General features: G+C 45.6%; 3 protein-coding genes and 5 non-coding genes across 9 annotated transcripts; 4 read left to right on the top strand and 4 right to left on the bottom strand.

Annotated features, from left to right (window-relative positions):
* Positions 1–941: 941 nt before the first annotated feature.
* On the bottom strand, positions 942–5,817 carry AURKB (aurora kinase B). The gene is made up of 9 exons (XM_053464451.1): positions 5,360–5,817; positions 4,568–4,610; positions 3,828–3,975; positions 3,686–3,743; positions 2,863–3,060; positions 2,483–2,621; positions 2,195–2,343; positions 1,934–2,108; positions 942–1,838 (listed from the first exon to the last, which is right to left on the bottom strand). Exons 2-9 carry the CDS (start codon positions 4,607–4,609, stop codon positions 1,662–1,664), a joined length of 1,086 nt encoding a protein of 361 aa, XP_053320426.1. The 5' UTR covers position 4,610; positions 5,360–5,817; the 3' UTR covers positions 942–1,661.
* A 369-nt stretch (positions 5,818–6,186) lies between these two features.
* Positions 6,187–6,323, bottom strand: LOC128492957 (U8 small nucleolar RNA). The gene has a single exon (XR_008354166.1). It is a non-coding gene; the product is annotated as a U8 small nucleolar RNA (small nucleolar RNA).
* A 422-nt stretch (positions 6,324–6,745) lies between these two features.
* On the top strand, positions 6,746–6,827 carry TRNAS-GCU (transfer RNA serine (anticodon GCU)). The gene has a single exon. It is a non-coding gene; the product is annotated as a tRNA-Ser (tRNA).
* Positions 6,828–7,100: 273 nt separating this feature from the next.
* TRNAW-CCA (transfer RNA tryptophan (anticodon CCA)) lies at positions 7,101–7,172 on the bottom strand. The gene has a single exon. It is a non-coding gene; the product is annotated as a tRNA-Trp (tRNA).
* A 182-nt stretch (positions 7,173–7,354) lies between these two features.
* On the bottom strand, positions 7,355–7,426 carry TRNAP-CGG (transfer RNA proline (anticodon CGG)). The gene has a single exon. It is a non-coding gene; the product is annotated as a tRNA-Pro (tRNA).
* Positions 7,427–8,135: 709 nt separating this feature from the next.
* On the top strand, positions 8,136–8,217 carry TRNAL-AAG (transfer RNA leucine (anticodon AAG)). Its single transcript has one exon. It is a non-coding gene; the product is annotated as a tRNA-Leu (tRNA).
* A 260-nt stretch (positions 8,218–8,477) lies between these two features.
* Positions 8,478–11,199, top strand: SNAPC2 (small nuclear RNA activating complex polypeptide 2). Of its 2 annotated transcripts, none has more exons than XM_053464876.1 (6): positions 8,478–8,665; positions 8,866–9,058; positions 9,172–9,291; positions 10,308–10,376; positions 10,468–10,774; positions 10,858–11,199. In XM_053464876.1, exons 2-6 carry the CDS (start codon positions 8,870–8,872, stop codon positions 11,106–11,108), a joined length of 936 nt encoding a protein of 311 aa, XP_053320851.1. In that variant the 5' UTR covers positions 8,478–8,665; positions 8,866–8,869; the 3' UTR covers positions 11,109–11,199. The 2 variants fall into 2 exon arrangements, with proteins under 2 accessions (XP_053320851.1, XP_053320850.1); XM_053464875.1 differs by having other exon boundaries at positions 8,478–8,670.
* Positions 11,200–12,045: 846 nt separating this feature from the next.
* On the top strand, positions 12,046–16,742 carry LOC128492350 (uncharacterized). Its single transcript, XM_053464873.1, has 6 exons — positions 12,046–12,161; positions 13,145–13,347; positions 13,454–13,592; positions 14,800–14,939; positions 15,487–15,539; positions 15,757–16,742. Exons 2-6 carry the CDS (start codon positions 13,154–13,156, stop codon positions 16,698–16,700), a joined length of 1,470 nt encoding a protein of 489 aa, XP_053320848.1. The 5' UTR covers positions 12,046–12,161; positions 13,145–13,153; the 3' UTR covers positions 16,701–16,742.
* Positions 16,743–20,137: the final 3,395 nt, after the last annotated feature.

The raw sequence follows: 20,137 nt of genomic DNA, 5'->3' as shown, positions 1-20,137 counted from the left end.
AAGAGCCAACCACACTGAGCTTCTCCCGGCCAAACTAGCCAGCTGCGCTACCTTGGAGAGAGCCCATTCCTGGTCACTTGGGAGCCGTGGGACACAGTTTGGGGAGTTGAAGGTATCCTTAGCTATGAGAAAGGTTAAGGAGTGGATGGAGCTAAACACTCCATCACCAAAGGCTTCTCTGCCTTCTGGCTAAGATCACGCGAGTACCAGCAGGAGAGGCCAAGTTTGGGCTTCTGGCCTTAAGGCCGAGTTATGAAGCCCGAGGGGTGTGATGGAGCCCCTTGGTTCGCTCCATCAGGGTTCTTGGCCGGTAAGCCCACCATTTAGCACCTTTGGACGCTTTGCACTTTCCACCTCTCACTTAAATTGCCCTGGCCTATGGCTGGGGCAGAGGGGTAATTTAATTTACCAGCCATGGACTAGAATATTTTTTGGAGCATGTTTGGTTTTACAGATATGGATTTTTGCACTTAATACAGTTTCACAGAAAGCATAGCAGTAGAGCCAGGCCCTGTGCCTTTTGGCAGCGTGGCCGCCAAAAAGCACTTCAGCAAAATAAATCCCTGCCCTCCCGAGGCTTCAGCCTGAAGTGGAACCGTGATTCCTCTGTGGCCGTCCAACTTTTGGAGAACCCGTCATCTTCTTCAGTAAGAACCGAGACGCACGAGTCCAGATTCTCTTAGGAGGATTCAGGCATCTTCAACGCAAGAGAAGCTGGCTAGCGGTTTTAAGAAAGGGTTTCTTATCGGTTACCCTTATTGCGTTTCCTGATCACATCCAGAGCCGGTTTAATCGCAAACATTCTCTTGCACAACTACTAATTTAATCTGTGGTAGGGTAAGATCCAGGATATGAAACACCTTACTGGTGAGTTGGGGATATCTTTGCAGGCTTAATACTGACCTCGCACCAGACACATCAACGCAAAAACCCAGAGAGAATAAGTTACAACAGTTTATTTACATATAAAAAAAACAAAAAAGTTATGCGATACCAGGTTATGTCATACCCACAATGCATACCACATAATTACAGACCAACCATAACAAATATATATATATATATATGAGAATATTTCAGAGGCATTCAGATATTTTAATGAAAGACATGGAAATAGAGAAGCACTCAAATGTAACTCGGGTCAACTAAAAATGCAAATTCAGTTCTGCCGTGGACAGTATTGCCAACCTTCAGACGCGCAATAAGATTAAAAGCAGTGTTCAAAGTCCCTACGCAGGGAGTGAAAGGGCCATTTCCAGATGACCTTTATAAGGAAGAGAGATAACCTATTGGGACTGCATAGAACCCGAAGTAAGCAGAAGGCCCAGGAGACATCCCCAGAGTTGTGGCAACACAGATGGAGCTTCCACCAGATACTGCAGACGAGTGCCGACATCTATTTACAGGTAGAAAGGACCCGATGAACTGTACAGAACTATAGCTGTTTCACCTACGTGCGTATAAAGGCGGCAGCCCACCCAATACTAATAGACAAACAGTATAAAGAAGGCTTCACGTTGACAGCCCAACCACCAGTTCTCTGTAGATGTTGAAGAACCTTCCTCTTTGCTTAGATATTATACAGAGTAAGATCAGCAAAGTTCCTCCGCATCCTGGCAAGAAAGTGCTGGCCCATCGGAATAAATGCCAGGGGCCGGAGTCTAACTGGCATGCGTGGTGCTGAACGAGGGAGGAAGGACTCTGCGGGAATTGGCCTTGATCCAGGGGTGCTCCAGCACGCACTTCAGGGGAAGACGGTGAGCTGGATTATAGCGCAGGAGTTTAGTGATCAGATCTTTGGCTCCGTCAGACATGAAGCTTGGAAATTTGAGGTCAATCTAGACAGGCGTAAAGAGAAAATACACGCAAGGGTTACATAGCTGGAATTTAGGAACGGGATAAACATGACCCACGAGATCATCACTCTTCTTACATTAACAATCCTGCGGTGGGTTTCTGTGTGGGACGGGCTGTCGAATGGAGGACTTCCAACGAGGAACTCATAGCAGAGGACTCCCATGCACCACAAATCTACCTTCTCATCGTGAGTCTTGCCCTCAATCATCTCTGGGGGTAGATAGTCCAGGGTTCCACACATTGTTCGGCGCCTGAAAAAAAAGACAGGTCCCTTTGAGTTAAACATTTCAAAGGCAACAGTGTACTTAGCGGGACACACACATACTGCCTTTCCTACCTTAGCGATGGCGCATGGACAGACCAACCAAAGTCTGCAATTTTCAACTCGCCCTTATATCCCATGAGGAGGTTTTCAGGTTTGATGTCTCTGTGGATCACCTTCCTCTCGTGGCAGTAAGTCAGAGCATCGGCCAGTTCCTCTATAAACTGCAATGAGCAAGATGAGTGTCAGCAGATCACAGAAGCATACCAAGAGGCACGGACCATTGACCGATCTCCAGAAAGCCACAATAAAAAAACCCAAAAACAAATAAAGAGGCATGGGTTACAAGCCACCGAGACTTACTGTGGCACTTCTCTGCTCATCGAATTGGCCATATTTCTGCAATTCCTTGTAAAGCTCTCCCCGAGGAGCAAACTCCAACATCAGGTAGATCCGTTTGCGGTCGTGGAAATAATTGTACAGCCTCAGGATATTTGGATGCCTGAAGAATAATAAGCAATAAGTGGATGATCTACAGAGGGGGTGGGGCCATTGTAGGGATGTTAGCCCAACAGGTGTATCCTCAGCTAAACAAAAACCCCCATGAATGTTTCAGCAGGCCACGGTTCCCTTAGATCGAACAACCACATTTAAAAGGTGGCCGTGTGGATGTAGTATAGAGTGGCCTGGATTTTGAGGAAAGATTTTGTCAGACGTTAGATCTGAATGAGGGGGATCTGCACCTGAGGTGGGACTGGATCTCAATCTCTCTTCGTAGCTGATGCTCGACAGATTCCTTCTCCAGCTGAGATTTAAAGAGCACTTTCAAGGCCATGATCAGCTTCGTTTTCTTGTCACGGGCCAGGTAGACATTTCCAAACTTGCCCTTCCCCAGTGGACGTCCGATGTCAAAGTCATCAATTGTGAATATTCTCTTGGGACTGCGAGGTGAGAAACATAGCAAAGATCGGGATAAATGTCTGCAAAAACCAGAGGGTACCAGCAAGCCCTAGAAATCAAGAACCAAGTCTATCCTTATGTCACCCTTCTGGATGGACCACTATTAGCTAAAAAGGAACATACGTGTTATTTTAGACACGACCTTCCCATTAAAAACTTGGATGCCACAAACAATTGCGATGTGTCCCGGCCAATTAAAGAGACCGGTTCCTGACTGCCCAGGATTTCCTCAGTACTGTAGAAAGACTGAAATGCCGTTTCAAATTAAACGGGAGCCGACATACCTTCTCTAGATCACTAACACAGTCCAGACCCTGAGAACCATCACTGGTGCCATCATACTTTAAATTAATCTGATGGATACTTTTGAGGTCTCACATCACATCCTCCTCTGCCAAAGAGACAACCCCCCTCGTTTCCCATTGTTCAGGGTCTCAGCCCAGACAGGAAGTTGGCATCCACTTCCTGATTTCTCCCGGCAGACCACACATGAGCCTCCAGCGCTAGAGATTTCCAAATGCCAGCGGTATAATCCGGATCTGGAATAGTCTGGGATTCCTCAGAACCTCTAAAATGTTACACAGTATATCGCAGGATAAATCTTACCCTTCTGCAGGCTTTTGGGAAGCAGCTTCAGAACTCATCGCCACCCTCCCCGCACCGCCTGTAGAAGACAACGTGTTAGAATTGATTGGAACGGGCATGAGGGGTCAGGAGTATAAACCTCGGGGAGGAAGATCGGGAGTACCTGACAAATGGGAGTTCACAGAGGGGGTAATTCTGGACATCTGCGCCCTCTGTAAAAGCAACGAATCAGATGGGGTCGTGAAGCTCGATGCAAAGGGTTCCTTCTTCAGGACTCGCTGAGGGCCCTGAGCACTGGACGGAGTGGTGAACTGTTGGGAACAACACAGTTTATAGGAAGCGAGACCTTAACACGAAGACCCCAACCGGGGGAAACAGGCGGCAGCCGCCAGAAGTGCAACCAACAGCTGGATGAGACCACACGTTAAGATCTTACACTCAAGTGGAGCGTGGCCGGGCGCATCCAACCAGCGGCCGCAGCACCCAATGTCAGCCAGCAGCCCGCCAGATGCCCTGTCTGAGCCTGGTTATAAACCATAGACATGACCAGGCCATCAACTGTATAATTAATAAGTTCTTTTGAGACAGACACTCAGACCTTAATCAGTCGTCGGTCTCGTCTTAGATTCAAGAAGAATACACCGATCCCATGCATGTTTAAAATTCCCTTACTGTGTTACCCTCTACCACTTCTGCTGGGGCGATGTTCCACTTACCACCTTGACCAACCAAATGACAAAAGAATACAGCAATAGAAACCCAAAGAAGAATTTAGCGAACGCGTTAGCGGCCGCGGCTTTCTGGAATTTTGCTAGCGGTCAGTTAATTGTAGCCGGTAAAGATCAACGAGACAAGACATGGGCTGAGAACAATATGGAGGCCATTAAAAAAAAAAGTCCGTACCTTGCCGTGAGAATACGGGTTGAGATTCTCCTTGTACGACATCCTGTCGGAGAGAGGTGGAAAGTCAGTGTTACGTCTCACCTCTGGGCTACTCTACATTACGGTCTAATCTGCAGCCAGCTGACTATACACAGCCAGTACACAAACACAGCCAACAGGGGAACGTACAGGGCTGGGGGCAAAATAACACTACGGGGCAGAGGGGAGCCTCCTATCCTGGGGGGAGAGAGCTTCCAGAACTGGATTACTGACTTCATGTTAGAAGAGGGGTCAGTACTGCCTGTGGCTTCCTGAACGCGGTTTCAGTTCATTACCCCAGAACAAGGAAACAGCCCCTAAAATGTCAGTAATGCCCCCCTGGGATCCACTGCCCCCCCTTCAATCATCTGCCCCCCACTAAAGAGCCACTGCCCCCCCTTCAATCATCTGCCCCCCACTGAAAGGCCACTGCCCCCCTTCAATCATCTGCCCCCCACTGAAGGGCCACTGCCCCCCCTTCAATCATCTGCCCCCCACTGAAAGGCCACTGCCCCCCTTCAATCATCTGCCCCCCACTGAAGGGCCACTGCCCCCCCTTCAATCATCTGCCCCCCACTGAAAGGCCACTGCTCCCCCCTTTAACAATCCGTCCCATCAGTAGCCGGCCCCAGAGAGACTGCTATCGCTACAAAGCCTGGCCCCCTGTGAGCGCGTTTTTCTTTTTAAGCCATTAGCAGCCACCCTGCGGCAGATCCCGCTGCCCCGCTCTCTCACTAGACGCGATATAGTCCGGTGGCATTACCCCCTTCGTACCTCGATTTACACCGCTTCGGCTCCGGACACAAGCACACTCGCCGCTCTTACGCCTCACACTGACAACGATTTCAAATCTAAACCGCCAAACACTGTCATTGGTCACCACGCTGTATGGCCTCCTCCGATTGGCTACGTCATGCTGAAACTCGCTTCCATTGGCTACTTCCGTTAAAACCCATCAAGTTGCATTGTCTAACCATACACGAACACCATTGGCTGACTACATTCGCACGCTCAGTGGTTGAAAACACGATTCTTACCTGTACTTCCTAACCATTGGGCAAAGTAATATCCTGCTTATTGCCCTGATTGGCTAATTCATCTTATTACGTGGAGTCGTTGGCCCCTACTGAGGAGACCGCACAATCCCGCCTTCCAATCAGTGCACGGTGTGCAGTTTTCTGGCCGCCATTTCGCTGTTGGATGAAATGGTGGCCGTGTGCTAATAGTGACCGTTATACCTGTTGTGCGCGACGGCTTATTTACTAAGAGCTGCCATTTCATTCAGAACCATCCAATAGGTAACTCGGGTGCCTGGGTAACTATAACCCTTCGGTATCCCACCCAAATGTCCCTATAAAATTCAGCCAGTCCCCCTTTGTGTTCGCCAAATCCCCGATACTCCTCTCTCCTCAGAAAGTTTGCTGGATACGAGGCTTCCGTAGCCCTTATTAATATTAAGGGTTAATATACTAAACTTCAAGCACTTCGTTAAACTCCGTGAAGCTTTGAAAAGCGCAACTTTATTAACACACATCTCTAAAAGAACACAACTATTTTTATAACAAATAAGCAGACGGAACGACCAATCAGTGAGGTAGTGTATCAGAATGACACACCCCGAGTTGTTGTCGTCTCGGAGCGTGCAGGAGCTTTTCGTAATCACACAATCAGCATCCTCCATTCATCATGTTCTGTTTCTCCATAAGGAGGAACAGGTAAGGATTAACCTCACTGACGATACCAACTACTAGGCTGAGCGGGGGCCAGACCCAGGACAATAATGATTTTTCTTAAGGCAACTTTACAGAAAAATCTTCAATATGCAGATATGTATAAGCTTTGAAAATCTGCCTCCTTGATAAGTAATCAGAATTTTATAAGTGTGATAAAAATAGTATGTTGTGGGAGTTTTGCATTATTATTTAAATCCCAGCATGCATCACTTAGTTTGCATGTACACGCCTCTGCTACGGTGGCCCTGTGAACGTTTCGCGGCTCCATATTGGTTAAGGGCACGTTTTCCCAGTTTTGTTGTTCCAGCCATTTTGGACTGTGCGTGGGGGGTTCGGCCATTTTAGAAATGGGCAGGGAAAACACACCGGAAAAGATACGTTCTGTTATCATATCAGGAGATGGCACGGAAGTGCAGCATCCAAGTCAGACGAGGTGGCCGAGTGGTTAAGGCGATGGACTGCTAATCCATTGTGCTCTGCACGCGTGGGTTCGAATCCCATCCTCGTCGCAGCTTTTTTGGTAACTAACGTCTAAATATCGTTTGACACCAACGACAAATTATCATTCTTTTTTTTAAGGTATAACAAGTAAAATAATAATTATAAAAGCATTGATAGTTAAGCAAACACTGTTTTAAATAACGTCACAACAATTTTAGAAAAAAAAAACATTTATAATTCATAGTAAATAGTCTCTAGAGATGGTATTAAATTATCATTTATCAGGTGTATGCATGCCTAATTAATTTTTAAATCATCTGTTCATTAGTGCAAAAATTTCGTGACCCCGACGTGATTTGAACACGCAACCTTCTGATCTGGAGTCAGACGCGCTACCGTTGCGCCACGAGGTCATTCGTGTAGACGTCTTGGTGTTCCATAACTAACTACTCGTACAGCACTATTTTTGCAAACGTAAGGTTATCCTTTGTTTTTTGAAATAACTACAGAAAATGTCAAGTTGCTTAAAAGTGAAAGCTGGTGACGTATTGCCAAAACCATGAAAAGCATTAGAAACATAATAAAAAAAAAGTTAGGGCTCGTCCGGGATTTGAACCCGGGACCTCTCGCACCCGAAGCGAGAATCATACCCCTAGACCAACGAGCCATGTGACTATCCTACCGGTCACCTGATTAGATAACCATTCACGTCACATACTCATGTCATGGTAACCAAATTATCCAGTGACGCCCGCTGACGTTTTAACCCATTAAGGATATGAAGGACTTCATGAGGATCCCACATCATACATTGGTGGAATCGTTACACTGAGTATCTATGGGTCCTTGTGATCGTATGCTCCATGGAGAAAGAGAAAAAAAAAACAATTTCACTAAGTGATGGATCAGAATCTACAAGACATTATTTCACATAAGATGTTAAGGTCTGATAGGAGCCCGCGGAAATGAGGTGTGGGGTTTTTCACTAAACAGTAAATCGGTAAATTAGATAAAGCGAGTTATGTCATCATACTGACATTTTTTTTTTATCAGGCATGGATATAGGTTAAATCTTCCTTACTGTATGTTTAGTGAATAGACCTTTTATTTATATATATTATATCTATATATATATATATATATATATATATATATATATATATATATATATAGATATAATATATGTTATATATTTAGTAATAGACCTATACAGCCCACTATCGGTACAACACATAGGGTGCTGCCAGGAGATCGGAAGGGCCTTAAGGCCAATACCGGTATTATCCACCAGCCAGTAGCAGACCAGTATCAATCAATCAGCAACACACCGTTTCGGTCCCCCTCGATACAACAGTGTCAAGAAACGCCTTACATCTGGTAGCGTGGCCGAGCGGTCTAAGGCGCTGGATTAAGGCTCCAGTCTCTTCGGGGGCGTGGGTTCGAATCCCACCGCTGCCAAGGTTTTTTTGTGTTTTTTTTTTTTTACTGTTTCAAAATTATACTTCTGAACCGTAAGAAATACGGATACATATAACATGGGCCACTGAGGAGGAATAGCATCATGGCATTATATATATTATCCTAAAAATCATATATTATACCGTTATGGAGAATCACAGACTGTAATGAGGCGTTCCTAACCGGTCGTGATGGCTACTGATTGGTTATTGTCGTTTTAATGCATAATGGAGGGGTAGTGAGGATAGGGTCCCGGCTATCAGCGCTTACGGACCAGCTGTTATATCGATATCCCGGTTGGAAACGACGGCAAAGCTCTGACAACGCGCCACTTCCGCCAAAACCCGCTGCAGCCTCGCTGCCCGCACCGTGACGTCACGGCCTGGCAAACTGAGACTTCATACCCCAGCATTCATTGCAAGCGATAACCGTGAAATGCGCGTGCTGGGTAAAGTATGGAGCTTGCTGTCTGTAATGTGTGTTTACATTCATGTGCATGTAGGCTATCAATGTATAGATCATGCGTAATGTATAAAGAGAGGGGGCTCATTAAACCTATGGATATGCCCTAATTATAAACACATAGTGTAATTTCCTTAGGTTGTATGGTGTATATAGCTTACATTGTTAACCCTTGGGGTCCTGCAGGATAATGAAGCCCCCCTCACGGAGACGGACGGCTCCAGAAAGGTACGCAACGCTAGAATTGGCCAAGCTGCACGTTGGACCTCTGCGTCTAACATGGACCTACAAGGAGAAGCTGCAACTGCTGAGAGGTCTCAGAGCCCAGAGGGACCGGAAGAACCCGCAGCCCCCCGTGGATGGTCGGGACCCGAGGGAGGTACGGCCACCTAGTCGTCTGGGGCTTCTATTGACCCAAAAACAAGGAGCCACTTACAAGTTCATGGCTGCTAATTTTCTATATCATCATGCCCCTCAATCTTTTATCATCAGGTCTCCACGTATATGGCGTGGTTACGGGGCAGAGCGGCCCGTGAAGCTTTGCAAACAGAATATGAGCGCTGGGTGAAACAGAAGAGGGACAAAAGATGTAGGACTCCAGCGCCCATTGAGGTAAGAAGGAAAGTAAAATCATGTCTGTTTCTGAATTTCTCCCTTGTGCCTCTTTCCTCCAATCTTCCCTTTCTTCTCATATTTAGAGGTGTCTGGATCCATATCTCCCCGTCAATTACTAATAGTCTCCTGTCCCAGTCTGTTTTCCTCCAGTCTTAACGTTTCCCAGATGTAGAGCCTCCCTGTAACTGTACATTGCCCCATGTCATTTTTTCCTCCAATCTTCAATTCCCCTGACATAGGCCCTATCTGTAACCATACATCATCCCACGTCGTCCCAATTTCTTCACCGTTCTCCTTGTGTAAGCTCTGTCTGTGGCCATATATCTGTTTTCTGCGTCCTTTGGTGCAGTCTTCTGCTCTCCAGATGTAGACCTAGTCTTCAAAGGCGACAGTTTAATGTCCTACCAATATTTATTTTTTTAAAAAAAGAAGGAAATTATACTTGCCCTACAAAAACTCTGCAGCTCCTCTGTCCGCCTTTTACCCGAGTTTTTACAGCTTGAACCAGACAATGACTGCTAGGAAAGCCCTCCTATTGAAACCAGTGCACGTTGGCAGCGGGGGGGGGGGTCTCATAAGACCTCCTGAAACCCTCATGCAAGCCAGGAATGGAGCTGGCTGATGTTGTGCATGCGCGTTGGCTGAGCAGAAGATCAGTTTGGTTGAACCATATACCCCCGTGTCTTTGTTACTGCACCGTGCATTCTTCCTTCAGTCTTCCATCCTGCCCTTGTACGTGCCAATACCTTCTCAACGTGTTCCTTCTCCTTTACAAGCAGACCCATCCTCTACTCATACACCTTCCCAGCATCTCTTTCCTCCAGCCTTCCCCTGTCCTTGAAAGTAGATCCATGCTGCCTCTTTTTTTTCTCCGATCTTACTTTTTCCTGGGAGTTAGAGCTCATCTAGGACCGTCTCTCTCACCATACCCCTAAAGACGACCTTCTGCAACCTCTTGGGGTATTACTAATTGTTTACACTGCTCCACTCCACAATGTTTCTCTTATCAACAGCTTTGGACTAATTTAACGCACAGAATGTCAGAACCGATCGAGGAAGCGGTCAGCGCAGCGTTTTCACAGGTAGTAAAATATCTCCTCGTGGTAGAATTATCTCCCCTACCTTCTTGAAGAGGATTCTATACTAGAACGCTGTCAATGTTGTCCCTTGTAGATGTTGACCATCGCAGCTACAGAGCCGCTGAGCCTCCAGCACTCAGTCCCACCCAAGAAACCACCTGGATCAACCACTGCCAGAGTGGCACAGAAGCCTCCAACCATTCCAGAAAAGAAATCGCAGGAGACGGGCTCCTCGGGGGAGGAGCCTGGTTCTTCAGCCGAGGAGATGGCTTCTAGGTCGGAACCAACTGCATCGAAAGCTGAAAACGTGGTTGAATGGAAAGAAGTGGATTTTGAGAAGATCTACAAGTATCTGTCCAAAGCTGCCAAAGGGGACAACCTCCCGAAGCTGTCTCCAGAGGGTAAGAACATGCGTAAGAAGAAGGCAGACATCAAAATCAGTGTTATTAAGTATTAAATATTTGTATTGTTTATTGGTTCCCAGAGTCCGCGGTGGTCCTGAGTCTCCTGCACTCGCTTCCGGCCCATCTGCAGACCCTGGATTGCAACTCGCTTGCCTCTTACGTGTACCAGAAATACTCTGCCTTCAACGCGCAACCTAATCCAGGAGAAACAGCAGCTCAGGAGGTCACCGGTACCGACCCACCAGCCCTGGACTGGAAGGATGTGGGCTTCTGCCCCTTAAATCCTTTCTTGATACCCCTGGACCTGTTGAATTTAAAAGAAAGGGACTGAAATCCACCCCTCCCCCGCCTATTTATTTTCCCCTTCATTCCAATCCGTCTGTGCGATAAACTCCACAAATAAAGTATATTCGTGTTTTGTATACAAATCGTTGTGTATTTGCAGGCTGGATACAACGTGAGGAAGTTTTGCTTTGCTGAGAGTGGTAGATAAGTGGAACAGCCACCCAGCGAAAGTGGTAGAGGCAATTTACAAAGAGTCGGTGCCCTATTTCTGCTAACGCCTATATTAATATATATAGTAATGTATATTATATATATTTATATAAATGTTTGGAATGCTTGGGATCCAATGTTAAAGGGTCCTGACCAACAGGCGGCTTATTCCTACTTGGGACCACTTCCTGTTACCGGCTGAGCATGATAGGCGTTGTCAGTAAACAGAGATGTCGACCCACCAGCAGGGTGATCAGATCACAAGGTGATCAGAATAAGCAGATAAGAAACCCACCTAGCGTGTCTACCAAAGGAGCAGTCCTCCTAACTTCCTGTTTATTCCTCCCCACAAAGGTAAACTACCTGCTCCGCTATAATTTTTTTGTCACATATCTCACCTCATTTTAGGGAACAAAATCCCTTTTAACACAAATACCTTCAGAATGATACATACAGTAAATGTAAACCCTCTAGGAATAAATGGCCGTAATTCTGCTAATAGCTGCGAAGCAGGCTATGTTTGCAGGAGTCTGTTTTTAAATTTGACACTATTAAATACGTTTTTTAACTCTGCAAATGCCGAATGATTATACTTAACCTATACATAAAACGGGTGGGAGATTATAGATGGAATCTCTCTACATAGCAGTGTGTGGGCCTTCAGAACAGATGAAGCCTAAGCCTGCTGAGCGGCGTCGCCGTCCACAGTCAGAAGCAGCCGCAACAGCAGAGCTCTGAGAACTACACCCCCCAGAATGCTTTGCGCATACTTCCTGTTGTAGAGCCAATGGGAGCAGGGCTGCTTAGAGTGAGTTGAACTCAGCGCAAAGTTGAGTTCTGTGTGGCCCCTGCCCGGGTAGACCATCGCCTCGGGCTTGGTATAGATAGGGTAAGTCTATTTATCTGTCCTAGAGGTTTTCCCGACACCCCGCCCTTCCGTTATCTATAACTCGTCTGTGTAAAGCACATAACCGCTTAGCCGATCGTGTACCATAGCATAGCTCTTAACTGTCCCTGTTTGTTGTGGCCAGTCCCTGTTTTGGCCCCAAATCCCTGATGTCCCTTTTTCCTCCCCGGTTGCCCCTCTTTTCCAGGAATGTTTGAGGGTGTAACAGGGTTCTACAGCCCTAAAAGCCCCGATAATGTGTATAGAAACAGCAGGAAGTGTGGTTAAAAATTAACCCATTCTTCTTCTTCTAAACACCTCCGTTACATTAATCGTTCTGACCAAGTCACAAAGTCCTAAACAAAATTCTGAGTACAACCCCGCCCCCAGACACACTCCTGACCACGCCCCTTCAATAAAAAGTGGTCCTCTTTCGCCATTTTAGAAGCTGGCAGGTATGGTAACATAGAAGTTACATACGTGCCGCGTGTCCAGTGCATGTATGTTCTGTGTGTGGAATATACCCTTGAACCTGTATATAGTGTTACCCCACGTGTGTTCATAGTAGGGTGACCGCGTCGGCCATGTTTTCCGGGACACATATCAATGCTGCCCTGCGGTATGTGGGATGTATTGACTTATGGAAGGGAACCAATTAGTTATACATTCTCCATACTGCAGGGCAGCATTTTTTATCTGGGCTGGTCAGCAATATGTAAAAATGATATCTGTTCTGGAAAACATGGCCGATGCTGTCACCCTAGTTCACAGACCTCCATCGTCGTGTTACCCCCCCCCCCGGATGCTGGCTCTGGCTGGGTGCCCGGTAACCTTTATACCCCGTACCCAGCGAGTCTGTGAATGAGTCACTCGGAGGTCAAGGTCTAAAGTGTGCCGGTCACAGGTTTGGTGACGAGGGGTTGGGGTAAAATACGCCGTATAAGTCATTTATTCTGGACGCGGAGTCTTATTATTGTGTCCCCCAGCAGCCCCAGATGACCACCAGACGGCTTCGCGTGGCCGTGATCGGCGCCGGGGCCGCCGGCCTCTGCTGCGCCCGACACCTCCTGTCACGGCCTCTCGCTTTCGAGCCCCCCGTGGTGTTTGAGACATCGGGGCAGGTGGGTGGCACCTGGGTGTATACAGAGGGTGACTCCAACCAACACTCCAGCATGTATAGAGACTTAAGGTAAGGCAATAGGAAGGGTTAATGCCCCATATAGGGGCAAAGGGGTTTAGTGACCTAATGACCTGGTGGTCAGTGATATACTCATTGAGCTTCATTTGTCTTCTAGGACCAACCTCCCCAAAGAGATCATGGAGTTTCCTGATTTTAGTTTCGCGGCGTCCCTTCCGTCCTTTATCCATCACGCAGAGGTGTTACGCTACCTGGAGGAGTATACCGACAGGTTCGGGGTACGACCCCACATCAGGGTAAGAGACCGGGTTTGGCTGATACAACGGCTACAACGCCACGTAGGTGTCCTCAGCGGCAGTGCTGATAGATGGATATGATGTATATAGGAGGGTATAAGGCATATCTGGAGGCAGAGTGGCATATAGGGGGTTAAAAGGCATTTCTGGAGGCAGTGTGGCATATAGAGGGTTAAAAGGCATATCATGGGGCAGAGTGGCATATAGGGGGGGTATAAGGCATTTCTGGAGGCAGAGTGGCATATAGGGGGTTAAAAGGCATTTCTGGAGGCAGAGTGGCATATAGGGGTTAAAAGGCATATCATGGGGCAGAGTGGCATATAGGGGGTATAAGGCATTTCTGGAGGCAGAGTGGCATATAGGGGGTTAAAAGGCATTTCTGGAGGCAGTGTGGCATATAGAGGGTTAAAAGGCATATCATGGGGCAGAGTGGCATATAGGGGGGGTATAAGGCATTTCTGGAGGCAGAGTGGCATATAGGGGGTTAAAAGGCATTTCTGGAGGCAGAGTGGCATATAGGGGTTAAAAGGCATATCATGGGGCAGAGTGGCATATAGGGGGTATAAGGCATTTCTGGAGGCAGAGTGGCATATAGGGGGTTAAAAGGCATTTCTGGAGGCAGAGTGGCATATAGGGGTGAAAGGGCATATCATGGGGTAGAGTGGCATATAGGGGGTATAAGGCATTTCTGGGGGCAGATGTGCATAACTGGGGGAGGGGCAGGTTGGAAAATAAAAGGAAATAAAAACAAAAAAAAATATTTTTCTCAATAATAGCTTTTATTAAATATGAAAAAATAGTTCACGTGAATTAATAAAGAAATAAAAGTTTCTTACAAGAATATGGTGAAGAATAATGTGATCGCTGTTTTGTTCCACTCAATAAAATGGAACTTTTTCATCTAAAAATGTTCGCAGTAGTAAATGTTTTGATCCCATTCTGTGTAATGTATTTCATTTATTGGGGCCTTTTAACCCTCGTGCTTTCTGGCATTTTATGTTTTATAGTTATTATAGACACTTTATTGATGGAGCCCCCAGACACTAATTCATTAAATAGGGTTGAAATGTATGGCCGCCGCTCAGGGATTTCAGGAATGGGGGGGGGTTTAGAGGGCCAGACGCCCCTTCTTAGATCTTCACCCGTATTCACCATCGTTTCTTATGTTGCTCTTTAAGATGTGACCCCTGTCTCTCATTCCTTGCAGTTTAATTGTTGCGTGACATCTGTCGCTCCTGTACTGGGAGATGGTGACAGCAGTCGGGTGCCGTGGGATGTGACATCTCACGCGCGAGGGGAAGCTCACCCCGTGACGCAGAGGTTTGATGCCGTCATGGTGTGTGTAGGGTATGCGCCTTGTTAAAGTATCTCTCTCTTATTTCAGCCTCTTATTCTTATTCATTCATCTCCTCGTTACACATTCAGATTCACCACGTGTTCAGCATTCCCCCACTTAAATCATTCACGTACCAAACATGTGCATTAAAGTGTATGTGATGGCTGGACTGCCCCTTTAATTAATTCACCTGAAAGCGTTCCGTTTCTAGTGCTATTATCATATTTATTTCATATTTCCTTCTTCAAGTCTGGCATTCACCAAGGACAGGGGTTTTTATATTAATAGTTAAGGAAAAAAAAAAACATCTGGAATGTGATCCTTTGTTGTCCTTTAATATATAAATATAACCCAACATTGTAGAGAATGAAAGCTAACGATAATTAATCAAAGTTCTGTCTTAGAATTCCTTATTACATTGTTTTTGATTACTTGCCTTAAAAGGTAAAATAAAATGTTAATAATAGAATCCTTTTAGTTTTCTTGTTTCGTTTCCTCCTGGTCCTTCTCTGTCTTTTATTCCCTTTCTCGCTCTGATATGTTTTCTCCTTGCCGCAGGCACTACTCCCACCCCTACGTTCCTGACATTGCTGGGTTTGAAACCTTCCGAGGTGAGGAGTGAACCCTGCAATAGAAACGGTGATCCCTGAAAGTACAGAGTCAAACCAGGGGGCCGGTTAATGGGCCGGTTAATGGGTTTCAGAGGTTCCCGTAGGACCGGGTGGGCGTGATTGGCCTCCGGTGTGATTTGGTGTTGAACGGTGGATGATATTGACACAGAAGCTGGGATTTACTGGTTGAGATAACATTTGTTCCGTGTTTCTGCAGGCAAAATCCTTCACAGTCATTTTTACCGTTACCCGGAGGTCTTCTCCTCTCGTAATGTGGTTCTCCTGGGCGCAGGCCCCTCAGGGGTAGACATTGCTGTGGAGTTGGCCGCCCATGCTCGTAAGGTCACTCTGAGCCACCGTGGCCCGCGGCTGCAGTGGGCTCCTCCATCAAATGTCACTCTGGCGCCACCAGTTGTCCGCGCCACTGCACACTCCCTGATCTGTGAAGATGGGACCCAACTGGAGGCAGATACCATGATATTCTGCACGGGGTACAAGTATAATTACCCGTTCTTGGTGCCCGAAGAAGATGATGGAATGGAAGGAATGCAGCATCTTGTGTCCAATGGTGTAGAGAAGGAGGCTGAGGGTTTGCTGGAACCTTTAAAAGACTCAAAGGCAGATGATGAACTTAATAAAGAAGGCTTTGAGTTATGCAACAAGCTTTCCAATATGGGTCTACTGGACGATGAGCTGACGATGCCCGATGCCGGACAAGGACACCTCCCGCCGCTCTACAAACATTTAATCCATGCGCGGTATCCTACCCTGTGTTTCATCGGCGCCTGCAAAATAGTGGTACCCTTTCCGCTCTTTCACTGCCAGGCCCTCTTCTGTTTAGCGGCGCTGGAGGGGAAATGCCCCTTGCCGTCTCCAGAACGAATGCTTTCCGAGTCCCGCGAGGAGTTCAGGAGGCACCTCAGGTCAGGAGTCCACCCCAAGTATCTGCACCGCCTCGAAGCAAATCAGTGGGATTATAACCAATGGCTGGCAGAGACGGCCGGGTTTGAACCGTTGCCACCCGTATTGAAGAAGATGTACGAAAGCTGCCGGCAGTTCAGAAACATTAACCCCGTGTTATACAGAGATTACAAGTTTGACGTCGTGAACCGAGAGGAGTGTAGAGTAAGCGCTGCCCCTTCTGCAGACGCACAAGTTTGATATGGATCGTCCTTCATTCCATCAGCAAGGAATGGGCAAAAAGTATTTTTTTTTAGCTATGGTGGCAAGGAATATTTTTTATATCATAAATCCGGATTTAAATTACAATATATGTATTAGAAACCCACCTTATTTGTATTCCATGGAGCAGCCATATTAACCCCTTAAGGACAATGGGCGGTCCTTAAACCCATTGAAAACAGGGTTGGCTACCCGGAGCTCTACCTCTTCTGGGGGCGTGGCTTCAAGGATAGGCAGGGCTAGCCATGCATGGAGGCGGGACTAGCCTTAGACATATTAAATTAGCTGGAAGTAGGAGGGGGAGGAGTGAGCCGGAGGAAAGTGACCCGGCGACTCTGGGAAGCAGCATCTCACCTGGAGACTCCGAGTCACATAGTAGCCATTTATCAGAAGAAACTGTGAAAACTATTTTTATAATTATATTAATATAGATAAATATAGAAGCAAAAAATTTTTATTTTCATATGGAATATATTAAAGCAAATTTATTCTAAAAAACAATGCATTTCAGTTAAAAAAAAATAAAAGTATGATTTACGCCTTGATACGCCTATTTCATTTGCAATGTAAAATTATTATAATGAAGTGCTTTGTGTGAACATGATAAAAGATCCTGTATTATTTTCAGCCACACGTATTGGTTTCTTGGACACTAGTGGACAATCCACTTTAAACCTACATTGACGGAGCCTCCATAGTGTAAGTGGGCCGTTTGGGGAGATCGACGATCCCCTTGGCAACCTGCACTTTAAGCAGAGGGACAACTAGGTCTGCTGCCGCCCTAGGCATAGTCGGCCTAGGCCAGGATACATCGCCGAGGGAAGACGCTACGTTCTGGGAAGCACAACCCTTACCTCACATCGAATGCCCAGTGAGATGGGGGTCTATAGATAAGTCTCACACCCCTACTCCCTGCCCACTCCCCTGTCTCTTCCTCTTTGCCACTGTCCATGGGATGGACCTCTAAGGTACCCCCTACCTCTAAGTCCTCCATGAAGGGTGATGAGGTCGTCCAAGCACCCTATGGGTGACAATCACTATCCACGCATTTTTTTAAGGACGTTCCAGTATAGTCAAAGGGTGCTCTTGAATCCTCATTTTCGACCCATAACAAAGTAAAGCGTAAAAAAAACTGAAGCAAGAAAAAAAAAAAAAGCTAATTTGCACCAGAGGCCAAGAGATTTTACATCAGCAATTCCAAAATGGCAAGAGTGTACGTTGCACCCTCCATTGACCTGAATGGGCTCTACTAACTCGAGCCGTCTCCATGTGGCTTGATTTACATTAAAAATCACCCGGCCCTAGGTGAATGTTGTCATAATACATCCATTATGCTTAAAACATTAGTAAAATACACTGAGAATTGCTGAGTGTTCCATTACAAAATCATACTGCCGCCTAAGTGTTTTAGTGTTGGGGAAATCGCTTTGTTCCCCAATACTTGTGGGTCAGGGGGATTAACACCTCTGTTCTCTGATCCCCTTTGATCCCCTTTGATCTTAGTAAGAGATTACACCTCACCCAAAACAGTAACGTAGGTATTAAAATGGATTTTTTTTTCTGTGTTGTGGGTTTGTAGATTAAAAATAAAGGAATTCCACATTTTACAAAATAAAAAATAATACACAATAATAAAACACATTTCAGCAGGAATCCATATTCTGTACACAATAGGTTAAAACAGCGGTGTCCAAGTTTTTTCTGCAGTGGGCCACTTCATCAGAATTGTATACGTGCGCGGGCCGCACTCATTTTTCACTGTGACAAAAAATATGGCCTTTAATAAAATATGCAGATTAAAATAAAGTAAAATGACACAAAACCTTTACTCTTCCTCTCACTGATTTCTGGGCCTAGAAAGTTTTGCGACTACAAATTCAGGATTCCCTAGATTTATTCTAGCGATGAACTAAAATGAAAATTCTGGACCAAAACATTCAGGGTTCACTTAGCCAAAACCGAAAATGGCCCTCACCTTTAAAAATAATAATAAAAACTCACATTTTTAATAAAAGTAGGGACAAATCACACAGCAATCACACTCCTATCATACCCAGGCAACCAGTAAATGCTGGTATCTAGGCATGATGGGACTGTGCTCGCTGTGATTGCTGTTAGCAATCACACTCCTGTCATGCCAAGTCAGCCAGTCTTTCTTGGCACGTGAAGAATACATTATTTTATTATTTTTGCAATTTTTTTGTAAAGATTTGTGAATGTCTGTATTATATGGACCTTGAGGAATGGGTCTGGATTCACTCGATCTATTAAGAAACCCATCTTATAGAAAAAACAACAGAAAACGTGTTTTTTTTTTTTTTACAGCATATTTTAATAAATAAATCAAAATACAAAATTAAAAGCCAAGAAATATTAATATTGCTATTTCAACTTTTTTTTTTTTTTAAAAACAATTTGTTGTAACTTTATTATTAAAATTTTTTTTTAAAAAAAGCATGAAGATAAATAATTTGGAAAAAGGTAGACATCGCGGTGTAGGACACGGATGAGGAAGTGCTGACAATGTCCTTCTGCACGAAACTTCTTAAGTGATTCGAAGTTATATTCTGTACATCAGGTTGTTGGTGGTAATTGGGGCTTCCACGAGTAGCGTTGGGTGTTTCGGCACGCGGTACACGGAGCTCATGGCGCCTCCGCCGGTGGAGAGTCCCAGTTTGGGAGTATTCTGCGATTTGGGGAGATGTCTTGCTCTTCTGTTCTGAAACCAGACCTGTAAAAGACGAAAAGTAGGGTTTAGTGGCCTTGTAGTCCTAATATGACATAAACATGATGTGCGTTGACTTATGGGCCAGCCAATGATAATGGGCACTAATGACTAATGAATTCTTACCTGTATCCGGGGTTCTGGTATCCCCGTGATTTCCGCGATGTGGCTTCTTCTCACGAAGTCTGGGTAAGGGTCCAGATCGAATTGTTTTTTGAGAAAGAAGGTCTGCTCTTTGTTGTAGTCTGTTCTTTTCCGAGACCCCCTGCTGGATTGGGGTAGCAGAGGAAATCTGGTCTCAACCCTGGGCTTCTTACATCCTTCTGACGCATCTCCATCAAATGACCCTGTGAGGAAATTAAAAAAAAAAAACAATTTAGGATCGTTTGTTGAAAAACAATTGGTTTAAAATGGAATTATCAACTGAACTGACCCCCCCCTCCAAAAAAACCCAACTTGGCTTACATATTATATTACATACACAAAAGAATGGAATAATATCAATAATTAAAATGTATTTTTCTGTTGAAATAATATAAATAAAAGAAAGCAAACTTACTCTTTAAACCTCTGGAGAGCTGGTGATGGTTGTTTCCAGCCGTTATCACGGGAGGCTGGCATTCCGGAATGCTTGGATATGGGGTTCTGCCGGTAGCAGGTTCATGCGGCATGCCCAAGATGGAGTAAAGCT

The sequence above is a fragment of the Spea bombifrons genome, chromosome 4 (genome assembly GCF_027358695.1).
Source record: "Spea bombifrons isolate aSpeBom1 chromosome 4, aSpeBom1.2.pri, whole genome shotgun sequence".
Classification (NCBI taxonomy): Eukaryota; Metazoa; Chordata; class Amphibia; order Anura; family Pelobatidae; genus Spea; species Spea bombifrons.
Note: the sequence above shows the minus strand (reverse complement) of the source record. Positions and strands in the feature narration are given on the sequence as shown.